Below are 12,359 nucleotides of genomic sequence, written 5' to 3'. Positions count from 1 at the left end.
ACAGGTGTGAGTGAGTGTGACTGGGTGAATGTGTGAGATCACCCACAGGTGTGAGTGTGTGTGACTGGGTGAGTGAGTGTGACTGGGTGTGTGTGTGAGATTGTCCACAGGTGTGAATGTGTGTGATTGGATGAGTGTGTGAGATCGTCTACAGAGGTGTGAGTGTGTGTGACTGGATGAGTGAGTGAGATATCCCACAGGTTTGTGTGTGTGACTGGGTGAATGTGTGTGACTGGGTAAGTGAGTGTGACTGGGTGAGTGTGTGAGATCGCCCACAGGTGTGAGTGTGTGTGACTGGGTGAGTGAGTGAGATATCCCACAGGTGTGAGTGTGTGTGACTGGGTGAGTGAGTGAGATATCCCACAGGTGTGAGTGTGTGTGACTGGGTGAGTGAGTGAGATATCCCACAGGTGAGAGTGTGTGTGACTGGGTGAATGTGTGAGATCACCCACAGGTGTGAGTGTTTGTGACTGGGTGAGTGAGTGTGACTGGGTGTGTGTGTGAGATTGTCCACAGGTGTGAGTGTGTGTGACTGGATGAGTGTGTGAGATCGTCTACAGAGGTGTGAGTGTGTGTGACTGGATGAGTGAGTGAGATATCCCACAGGTTTGTGTGTGAGACTGGGTGAATGTGTGTGACTGGGTAAGTGAGTGTGACTGGGTGAGTGTGTGAGATTGCCCACAGGTGTGAGTGTGTGTGACTGGGTGAGTGAGTGTGACTGGGTGAGTGTGTGAGATTGCCCACAGGTGTGAGTGTGTGTGACTGGGTGAGTGAGTGAGATATCCCACAGGTGTGAGTGTGTGTGACTGGGTGAGTGAGTGAGATATCCCACAGGTGTGAGTGTGTGTGACTGGGTGAGTGAGTGAGATATCCCACAGGTGTGAGTGTGTGTGACTGGGTGAGTGAGTGAGATATCCCACAGGTGTGAGTGTGTGTGACTGGGTGAGTGAGGGAGATATCCCACAGGTGTGAGTGTGTGACTGGGTGAGTGTATGAGATCATCCACAGGTGAGTGTGTGTGACTGGGTGAGTGAGTGAGATATCCCACAGGTGAGAGTGTGTGTGACTGGGTGAGATATCCCACAGGTGTGAGTGTGTGTGACTGGGTGAGTGAGTGAGATATCCCACAGGTGTGAGTGTGTGTGACTGGGTGAGTGTATGAGATCATCCACAGGTGTGAGTGTGTGTGACTGGGTGAGTGAGTGAGATATCCCACAGGTGTGAGTTTGTGTGACTGGGTGAGTGTGTGAGATCGCCCGCAGGTGTGAGTGTGTGACTGGGTGAGATCGCCCGCAGGTGTGAGTGTGTGTGACTGGGTGAGTGTATGAGATCATCCACAGGTGAGTGTGTGTGACTGGGTGAGTGAGTGAGATATCCCACAGGTGAGAGTGTGTGTGACTGGGTGAGTGAGTGAGATATCCCACAGGTGTGAGTGTGTGTGACTGGGTGAGTGTATGAGATCATCCACAGGTGTGAGTGTGTGTGACTGGGTGAGTGTGTGAGATCGCCCGCAGGTGTGAGTGTGTGACTGGGTGAGATCGCCCGCAGGTGTGAGTGTGTGTGACTGGGTGAGATCGCCCGCAGGTGTGAGTGTGTGTGACTGGGTGAGATCGCCCGCAGGTGTGAGTGTGTGTGACTGGGTGAGTGTATGAGATCATCCACAGGTGAGTGTGTGTGACTGGGTGAGTGAGTGAGATATCCCACAGGTGAGAGTGTGTGTGACTGGGTGAGATATCCCACAGGTGTGAGTGTGTGTGACTGGGTGAGTGAGTGAGATATCCCACAGGTGTGAGTGTGTGTGACTGGGTGAGTGTATGAGATCATCCACAGGTGTGAGTGTGTGTGACTGGGTGAGTGAGTGAGATATCCCACAGGTGTGAGTTTGTGTGACTGGGTGAGTGTGTGAGATCGCCCGCAGGTGTGAGTGTGTGACTGGGTGAGATCGCCCGCAGGTGTGAGTGTGTGTGACTGGGTGAGTGTATGAGATCATCCACAGGTGAGTGTGTGTGACTGGGTGAGTGAGTGAGATATCCCACAGGTGAGAGTGTGTGTGACTGGGTGAGTGAGTGAGATATCCCACAGGTGTGAGTGTGTGTGACTGGGTGAGTGTATGAGATCATCCACAGGTGTGAGTGTGTGTGACTGGGTGAGTGTGTGAGATCGCCCGCAGGTGTGAGTGTGTGACTGGGTGAGATCGCCCGCAGGTGTGAGTGTGTGTGACTGGGTGAGATCGCCCGCAGGTGTGAGTGTGTGTGACTGGGTGAGATCGCCCGCAGGTGTGAGTGTGTGTGACTGGGTGAGTGTATGAGATCATCCACAGGTGAGTGTGTGTGACTGGGTGAGTGAGTGAGATATCCCACAGGTGTGTGTGACTGGGTGAGATTGCCCACTGGGTGCGTGTGTCCCAAATGGTGCCGAACAGAGAAAGAGATACTCAAAAACTGTAAGCAGGGTCACAGATGTTACATTCAGACACTTTACTGAGGCAAAAAAAAAAACAAAAAAAAAAAAACAACAAAAGGAATTCAGTCACTTTAATGGACATCACTGTCTTAAAGCTGGAGTGTTCAAAAAGCCTGGAATGTGGCCTGGCTCCATTTGTGTTGAACTACTCCTGAGTAAATCAGAGGTCTCCTCACTGACAGCTCATCTCCAGCAGTCCACTGATCTGTGGCGCCATCTACAGGCGAAGATGGACAACGTCAGCTTCACTACAGACTCCAGAGATGTCCAGAGTGTCAGCACTGTTCTATAAAACTGAGACCACAGAGCAGAGATACAATAGGAATACACCATAAGATCTGCTGTCACACACACACACGTTCAAGCTACTGCACTGCAGCATGTGCAGGTATAAACTTGCAGACATAAACATAGTACTCAGTAATGTGGCTTTAGTGTCTTATGTTTATGTGTCAGCAGTTACAATGAAACGTGTGCATATGGGTGCATTTCTACGGTTCAATGCTTGCTTGAGAGAGCTGAGAAAAACATACTGACAGTTTGTTTCTATAAGAAATGGTCCTGGGTAATGCCAACAAAAACACTATCTTTTTAATTATATATGACACGTAACTCCAAAACAAATGGAGCAGGGATGAGGAGAAAGGGCAGCCTTTCTTCAATTCTGTCCCTTTCCCTCTCATACGCCCCATAGCCTTGGTACTAAAGGGGAACTCTACTGAAATTTCAAAATTATTCACTCATTACGATGTAAGCAAAATGGCCATAGAGTGTTTTATGTGAAAAGCTCAGTTCTAAAGAAACACCTGAAGTGTAACTCTTACACTATTATACTGATAGGAACCAGACATCTAAAGGGTTAATGTCGACGTCACAATGTCAAGTCAGGAAATTTCTTCACAATCAACCATTTCACACCAATCCTCTCCCTATAACTTTGTTCCCACCTCAAACACCGAATTGCACAGAAATTTTGAAATATCAGTGGATTTCCCCTTTAAGGTTGAGTGTCGAGGCCTGGTTTGTGACTCTTCAGATCTTGGCGTCGGCCTTGGCGAAGAGTGGGTTCAGCTGGTCTTTGGTGGTGGCTTCTTTCTGCTGCATGAGTTCAGAGTGGCCCTTGGTGACTCCCCAGCCGTCCGGAGTGGACATGGAGGGGCAGAGAGGACGGCCAGAGGCTGGCTTCATCTTCTCCCAGTAATCACGACGAGCCCTGGACAACATGAGAGATCACGTCAGAGCTTTCTCAGACTTTCTCTAGGGAGCAGTGTTAATTTAACTATTCACCAGAGTGTTAAGTTTGTTTGTTATATTTTCTCAAGTTACCTTCCATTTGTAGTCAGGGGCAGTAAATAGTAGTAAATCTCCAACACATCATTTCTAAAAGCCTACCCAGAATCACTGGGTGCAAGGCAGGAACACACCCTGCAGGGGGCGCCAGTCCTTCACAGGGCGACACGCACTCACATACGCACCTACGTACACTTTTGAGTCGCCAATCCACCTACCAACCTGTGTTTGACCGTGGGAGGAAACCCACGCAGACACGGGGAGCACACACACCACACTCCTCACAGACAGTCACCCGGAGGAAACCCACGCAGACACAGGGAGAACACACCACACTCCTCACAGAGTGACCTAGAGCAGGGCTTGAACCCACTCCCTACAGGGGTTAAAAAGTTTGGGGTACCATCATTCACACCGTCCATTTGAGGCCTTAAGCCCAAAACACTTGGGAACTGCTGCTTCATGGTGTGACCACAGCACTCTGCCGTGGTGTTGTGCTGTGTGGTCCATTCTCACTCACCTGGCTCTGACCCAGGGTTTGGTGTGCATCTCCAGGCCGCTTCCCCAGAGGCCGTGCTTCTTCGAGGCCTCAGGTAGGAAGCCTCGCTCCTCAGCCAGTTCCTCTGCCACAGCACGGATGTGGTACGGCTCAAACCCACAGCAGCCACCAATGTAGCGGATCCCTGCTTTGAACGCCTCCCTGGCGTACTGATGCATGTCCCAGCGGGACAGAACCCTAGGCTCCAGAGCTGCAGGTGTATGTCGGAGGGGTGGATGGTTAGAGAGGATTACAGGATTAAAGGCAAGTTCAATTCTGTATTCAAAAAACACCCGAAATCGGTCTATTGTGTTTACAAAGCCCCAGTGTCTGTAAATGAGTCAAAAAACAAACAGTCTCAGTCCGGTATGCTAGTCTCTCTCTCTGACTCTGCCTTTGCTCATAGAGGCATCTGGAGTGTTTCAGACAATGGAGAGAACTCCAAACATTGAAAAGCACAAACTGAGATGAGGATGAGGACACTGACTTATTTTTGTTGTTACGGATCACTTAAGGTGGAAATGTCTCCAAACTCAGAAGACCGCTAACTGCATTAGCGACAGTGCTACAAAACTAAACAACTGGAGTTACAAATGAGTGGGAACTCAGACACGTACAAACAGTCATTATTTTTCCTCAAACACACTGTTCCACCTTAAAATGTGTGGGGCTTAGAACTGTGTTTCCCCGCAATCTCAAATGTTCCCCTTTTAAGTGTGTGTCGTTGAATGAAGGAGGGACATGGCAGACTGCTCACGTTTAGCAGTCTAAAGATTGGACACTAGGGGGAGCAATTATCCACTGCTTTTAGTTCTATTTACATTTGTCTGTTAGACATTGTTTGCTAGGGTTTTTCACTTTTGAGAAACAAAGTAGAACCACTGACCTGAGTCTGGAGCCTAGAGGAAAAATAATGAAAATAATGAATGTGCACATTGTCCAGACATGGAGTGTACAGTGTTGGGTGGTGCAGGCTTGTGTGGAGAAGTCTGTGTGTGTGTGGGTTTATTTGTACCAAAGGGAAACTCTGGCAGGTCGATGAAGCCCTGGCAGCCACAGTCCGGTGTGTGATAAGCCAGTGGCTGCACCATGAAATGAGCCTTAAGCCCTGCTTTCTCCACAGCAGCCTTCATCATCGCCACAGTCTTCACACAGGTCATCGGGTCAAAGTGGCAGTTCACTCCCACGATCTGAGCGCCTGGGGAAATCAAGAGGATGGGGAGGTGTGAAGCACAAGGAGAAGAAAAACTTGTGAACATGTGGCGTATGTAGGTGTGGTGTAGCCTCATAAATGACGACCAATGACTTGTCATTGACAACACAATGTGAACAACAGGTTGTGTGAGTGAGAGAAAGCGTCTTACCAGCCTTGACGAGCCTCACTGCACAGTCTCCAGGGCTGACTCCATGCATATCTCCCAAGGGGCCGATGCACATGGTCGCAGCCACAGGTTTCCCAGTGGTCTTCAGCACCTGGACGGCCCACTCTGCCTCCTCCACGTGCTCAAAATACTGCGGCAAACACCACAACAACACTTAATTACCCACACACCAGCTAGATTCACCACAAACACACACTGGAGCAACACTTAACTACAACTAACACACACACCAGCCTCCTCCACCTGCAGCAAACACCAGCAGGACACTCATCTACAGCCAGCCCCCTCCTCAACCTGCCTAAAACACTGCAGCAAGCACCAGGGAAATACGACTACAGCTAATGCACACACATTAACGAAGAAGATTCTGTTGTGCTAAGAGTGTCTTTGGGAAACAAAGACTCAGAAATAAATAATTTATTTTCTCATGTTCAATTTCAGACATTATAAAGAATGCCTTGGGAAAGGAAAAGAGAGACAAAGTCATGGAAAAACCATGTAGAATTAAGTGGTAGTAAGTTCAAGGGCTTGGGCCTTGAATATATATTACTTTTCAGTGTTGAAATGATGGAAGAAATGTTGATAATCAAAAAAAATGACACGGATGATGTGACAAAGTAAAGTAGCATCTTCATCTTCGTCATCATGCACGTAAACCATTTCAGGGGCGTGTCAATTGTATTCAAGTAGGTCAGGAGGTTTGGAAACAATGGGCTACCGATAACAAGAGGTTTGAACTATGGAGAGGGGCAAGGAGGAGCCAGGTGATGAGGTGATGACCAGAGGGAAGTGTAGCCATGGTGAGTTTGTCTGAGATGGTCAGATTTAACTTAGATAACAGTAATTGTGCATTTCTCTGCCAGTCCATATTTAATGCAATGTAATGTCTTTGCCACAGTACTACACCTATTAATGCACACATGCACTGAAATAATAACCCCTTCAATAAAGACTCAGTATGTTTAAAACAGTGTAAGAGTAAGAACCGGTGTGGTGACACTCCCTCACCTCAGCGATCAGAAAGTCCACGTCCTTCTTGACGAAGACGTCAATTTGCTTCTTGAAGATGGCCTTCACATCCGACTCACTCTTACAGCTCAGGTATGACGGGGTCTGAGAGACTCCTCCCGCCACCAGGGCGTCGCCCTCGTTCGCCACTTGCCTCGCCAGGTCACACGCCGCCTCGTTAACCTGCTCACCCTGGGGTCACAGAGGATAGAAGTAATTAGACACACACAACATAAACAGAAATGTTCATTAGAAGATTGTACATCACAACACACTACACCAGGGTCAGTTGTGTGTATACAGAAATATGACCTTCAGTGCAGTAACAGTGGTTAGAGACTTGGTTCTAGAAAGTTGCCAATTCAATCCCCAGGACCGACAGGAACATCCATGGCTGAAGTGTGTGTGTACCTGCGGCATAGTGGCACGGCAGGTAGTGTCTGTCACAGCTCAAGGGACGTGGAGGTTGTGGGTTCCCACTCTAGGTGGCTGTCTGTGAGGAGTGTGGTGTGTTCTCCCTGTGTCTGTGTGGGTTTCCTCTGGGTGACTGTCTGTGAGGAGTGTGGTGTGTTCTCCCTGTGTCTGCGTGGGTTTCCTCCGGGTGACTGTCTGTGAGGAGTGTGGTGTATTCTCCCTGTGTCTGCGTGGGTTTCCTCCGGGTGACTGTCTGTGAGGAGTGTGGTGTGTTCTCTGTGTCTGCGTGGGTTTCCTCCGGGTGACTGTCTGAGGAGTGTGGTGTGTTCTCCCTGTGTCTGCGTGGGTTTCCTCCGGGTGACTGTTTGTGAGGGGTGTAGTGTGTTCTCCCTGTGTGGTGTGTTCTCCGGTTTACTCACACGCTCCAAAAACACACGTTGGTAGGTGGATTGGCGGTCCATAGGTGTGAGTGAATGTGTTTGTGTGTTCCTGCCCTGCACTCAATGATTCCGGGTAGGCTCCGGCCCCACCGTGACCCTGAACTGGATAATCGCTTGCAGACAATGAACAAATGAATGAATTGTCATTATTTAAAAAGCTATGGTTTTCTTTATGATTTTTCCTTTTCCTTGTGATAAATGTTTGAGTCTATTTTTAGCATTTTTCAACAACTATATACACTATAATATTCAGGTTGTTTTTGTTGCTGTGCTTTAAGCACACAATGTAAATGACATGGCTGTTTTGTACTGTGCATCTTTCAAATTTTAAAGCAGCACTTTGTAACTTTAGGGATTTGGACCTCTCTGGTGAAAATGTGTTACTGCATGCATTGTAGGTTAATTTTCTCCCTGACTTAATATTACTGCCTTTTCCAAAAGTAATTTAGAGCTGCTTTAAAGTTGCTGTGTGAGAGCAGAGGGATGTTTCTTATAACAGTAGAAGTGTTGAACTTGTCTTACAGTGAAGCCCACAGTGTTGCCTCTGTTCTCAAGTTTGTCGTCGCTGGCGTAGAAGGTGAAGGTCTGCATGACATTTGAACCCGCCCTCAGGAATTCCCTGTGCAGCTGTCGCACTGAGATGAGATGTGTATGAGATAGAGAAAGAAAGAGAGACAGAGACAGAGAGAAATGAATCTCCTAACAGCTGTTGCTGAGCTAGTAATACAGTTTGTGCTGATCCACACAGATTTACAGACCTTACACCCAAGACTCTAGCGTAATTTTGCTGAGACTTCAAGATCCAGAATTACAGGAAACATCTAAAAATTTGTAGACACCCCTTATAATTGTTGACTTCCACTATTTTAAACTGCAACAAGTTGTGTACGCTCTGGAACACAGTATTAGTTTCCTTCAAAATGTGACACTCCATGACGTCTTTTTGAACTACCACCAATTACAGCTTACTGCAGCTCAACAACACACAGCCAAGAGCAGTACAGCTGATTTCATACAGAATTTACAGAAGTCACAGCCCTCCATATAAACATCATTTTTAAATGGGATTCATGAAGCAGTGTTTGCTACGGCAGACACGTAGGGTCATATAAAGTTCAAAGCTGTATGTCGCATTGCAGGTGAAGCCATATGCAGCCAATAGGTGACCAGCGAGAGTGTCTTCTTCTCAGTTCCCTCCACCATTGAAATGATCTAGTTTTAGTTTTATTTTCAGATTTCACACATTCAGATCTGTAGCAAAGTAAATATCTCTGTTTACTACACAGAAACTTTGTCCACCTAGGTTTCTCCAGGAACTAGGCTGAGAACCCAGATCTAGGGTTCAGAGAGAGCGTTATACTATTCACAGGCATGTCGTTTGTCCAGACTTACCCGCCTCGGGATGTTCTGCTGCAGCCTCAGGTGTCCAGGGCCCCGCTTTGACATATCCCCTCTTCTCCAGAGCAAAGACAAAGCCTCCATCTCCAATAACAATCTCTCCTGCATTCAGACGCTCCAGAACTCCCTGTAGAGAAACATTGAAAAAACAGAAACAATGTATTTTTTGTATTTTATGTGTGAAATAATAATAATGCTTATAGTCAGTGTCATAAAACTTTGCAGAAGAAGGACAGAATGTCAGACATCAAACTTGAAATTATGAAAATTAAAGCAGGAATAAGTTTTACCAACAAAAATTACAAATGGTGTTTCTCTAACGCGGAAACTGATGAATCAAAAAAACTAAAAAGTCCCTGAATAAAGCCATTTATGCTCCACAGAGTGTTCCTGCCTTGCGCCCAATAATTCCAGGTAGGTTCTGGACCCACTGCGACCCTAAACTGGATAAGCGCTTACAGAAAATGAATGAAAAAAAAAAAAAAATTCCCTAAGACCTCCAGGCCATTAGGTGTCAGCATTGATTTACTGGTTTAAAAAAAAAAAAAAAAACTCATACATCCTTATTTTAATCCCAATTTATTTTTTTCTCATTATCTTCCAGTGTTGCTATGGAGACAATTAGCTTATCCAGGGCTAGTGCTTTTGTGCTAATTGCTGGCAGCTAAGCTACGTTTGCAAAATAAAACTACAATAAAGGCCATGTTTGTACCTAATAATTTAAAGTGTAGACCTCACTCCTGAAAAATCTAATTACAGCAGCACAATTTAAGGTGTACTTCATTTTCTTAAGGTGGACTCCTGAAGTTTGTAATATCTTGGTGGAGCAGGATGTTTAACTAGCAATGCTAGTTCAACAAAGGAACTTTCTGGAACCCTGAGCATGCCTTGAATTAGACCTACTTTAAATTTATACATTTAAAAATATTTTTAATACCATTATAGTAAGTGTGTGAGAGTGTGTGAATATTTAAAATAACTGTAAACACCAAAAATGATGGGTACTTTATATTTAATAAAGGTACATAGACAGAGTTTACATTCGTTTCATTTACCTTATTATTCATCAATATAATGTCTGTTTCTTGACGTTAGAAAATCACTGGAGCAAATGGCTCTCTTCTATTTTATTGTAATTTTTTTATATTTTGCATATCGTTGTTGTCTGTTCATTCCCATATTCTTTTTGTTATGTTTTGCGGTGTAAGTCTCAATTTTAATGAATTTCCATCCAAAAATATTCTTGTAAATTATTGCATACGTAAGCTCCATACGGCCAAATGTTCATGAACACCCACTAATTCAACATTTCTGAATAAATATGTAGTATTTAATATTAACTGGTAATTTGTTCTGTCTGTGCTGCTGTTACCGCCCCTAATCTTCTTGGAAAGCTTTAAACTAAGGGTTAGAAATCATTGCTGTGATCATGACATCATCAGGTACAGATGCTGGATGACTAGTTCTCCCACTCATCCCAAAAGATACCAAATGGTGCTCCATCATTCTCAAGAAAACAGTTCAAATTCTTCTCAGTCGAGACTTTAAAACTCTCTTAGTGCCTCATTAGAAACCTGCTCTAGAGCATTCAATATCAAGTCATACTTAAATAAGGTCTAGTTTTGTGTGTAATATTCAGCATCTGCAGCCACTGTGAGTGCACCTTTATGTTGCTGAATGCTCTCATCATAGAGGTCCACAAACAGGGATGAGTTAGAGTGGAGTTAATCATCCAGCTGCCACAGAAATGTAGGTGTCCACATACTTTTGGCCGTGGAAAGCAGATGAGTAGATGGGCTCAACAAATAGAAACAGACAAATCCATGGAAGAACCACGGTGTGTGGCTCCAGTGTATACTGAAACAGACTTTAACACTAAAGTACTACACACACACATCTGAAAATGTCTGAAGCACATGCAAAACACACACAGTGCAGTGTGGAAGAAGCCCCAGGAGCTGGACATAAGTTCATGTTACAGTCTTACAAACACTAGTTCAGTTACAAACTCCAGTTCAACTCTCAGTATATAGTTAATTACTGGTTGAGAATATAATAAAATGCAGTGTGTTACCCGTTTAACTCCTGGTGCCATGTTCGCTGAAGTTTGGACTGGGTCTCACTGAACTTTCTGATCCAGCTTTGCTCTGCACTGAAGAGAGGAGCAGGTCTGCCTCTTCCCTAAGCTTTTATACCCTTCTGAAGGAGGGGAGGGAGAGAGTGAGGTCCTGAAGGGGAACATGGGAGGGGCTGAAGGGGGTGTGGCTCCCTTCTCTCTGAGTTATGTAAGCAATCCTCCTGCTTATAATTTAGTCCTTTTTTTTTTCTTTTATCTGTCTGAATGTTGTGTGTGTGTGTGTGTGTGTGTGTGTGTTTATTTAGAAATGCGCTGACCAGGGTTGTGCAAACTTTAGTACACAGTTGCAGCCTTCCTCACAGGAATGAAATGCTGCTTTTCTGATGTAGATCTTGTCCCCTCCGCAGATCAGAATCAGTTTTCCGAAAACGTCTCATTGGAAATGACACATTGTGTTGGTCAACTATTGTCAAATGTCCTGCTCGGCTGATTTTTGAAGTGAAAGCAGCTGAAACTACGGATACTGGAGGCCTGTGCTAGCATTTCTCCTGCGGTGTTGCTATCAGTGTGTGAAGAGTGGGAGAAGAGGGTTGCGTTGACAATCCAACACAATGGGCAGCACCTTGAACACATTTTATAAGTGTCAAGTCAAGAGAGTTTTATTGTCAATTCTGCATATGTTTAGGACGTACAAAGGATTGAAATTACGTTACTCTCCACTCCAAGATGCAGAGACATTTAACAAAAAACAGACTAAAATCAACTAAGCTAAGTATATAAATATATGAAAGTGAACAAACAGAAGACAAGTGCAGGACGTACGATACCAGCAGCTCACTGATAGACATACAGGGGTTGGACAATGAAACTGAAACACCTGTCATTGTAGTGTGGGAGGTTTCATGGCTAAATTGGAGCAGCCTGGTGGACAATCTTCATTAACTCCACACTGCACCAGTAAGAGCAGAGTGTGAAGGGTTAATTAGCAGAGGATAAGAGCACAGTTTTGCTCAAAATATCACAATGCACACAACATTATGGGCGACACACCAGAGTTCACCTGCACCTACAGAGAGCCACAGTATCCATGGTAACACCATGTTACCACATGTCACAACATTAGCACACCACCAAGAAGAACGAAACACATCCAACACATTCACTGTGGACGCAAGAGGACGCTGTCTGAGAGGGATGTTCGGGTGCTGACCCGGATTGTATCCAAAAAACATAAAACCACGGCTGCCCAAATCACGGCAGAATTAAATGTGCACCTCAACTCACCTGTTTTCACCAGAACTGTCCGTCGGGAGCTCCACAGGGTCAATACACACGGCCGGGCTGCTGTA

The 12,359-nt window shown here is 45.6% G+C and overlaps 1 protein-coding gene across 1 annotated transcript; it reads right to left on the bottom strand.

Moving 5' to 3' along the window:
- Positions 1-2,466: 2,466 nt before the first annotated feature.
- On the bottom strand, positions 2,467-11,124 carry bhmt (betaine-homocysteine methyltransferase). Its single transcript, XM_066646590.1, has 8 exons — positions 11,008-11,124; positions 8,928-9,060; positions 8,058-8,170; positions 6,682-6,873; positions 5,656-5,803; positions 5,307-5,489; positions 4,274-4,502; positions 2,467-3,676 (listed from the first exon to the last, which is right to left on the bottom strand). Exons 1-8 carry the CDS (start codon positions 11,026-11,028, stop codon positions 3,496-3,498), a joined length of 1,200 nt encoding a protein of 399 aa, XP_066502687.1. The 5' UTR covers positions 11,029-11,124; the 3' UTR covers positions 2,467-3,495.
- Positions 11,125-12,359: the final 1,235 nt, after the last annotated feature.

The sequence above is a fragment of the Hoplias malabaricus genome, chromosome 15 (genome assembly GCF_029633855.1).
Source record: "Hoplias malabaricus isolate fHopMal1 chromosome 15, fHopMal1.hap1, whole genome shotgun sequence".
Classification (NCBI taxonomy): Eukaryota; Metazoa; Chordata; class Actinopteri; order Characiformes; family Erythrinidae; genus Hoplias; species Hoplias malabaricus.
Note: the sequence above shows the minus strand (reverse complement) of the source record. Positions and strands in the feature narration are given on the sequence as shown.

Excerpts from the sequence above, each read along its gene's own strand:
- bhmt (XM_066646590.1), bottom strand. The coding sequence starts at position 11,028 with ATGGCACCAGGAGTTAAACGG. Across the intron at positions 8,171-8,927 it reads AGCAGAACATCCCGAGGCGG|TGCGACAGCTGCACAGGGAA; the intron begins GTAAGTCTGGAC and ends ATCTCATCTCAG. Across the intron at positions 6,874-8,057 it reads GCAACACTGTGGGCTTCACT|GGTGAGCAGGTTAACGAGGC; the intron begins GTAAGACAAGTT and ends CTGTGACCCCAG.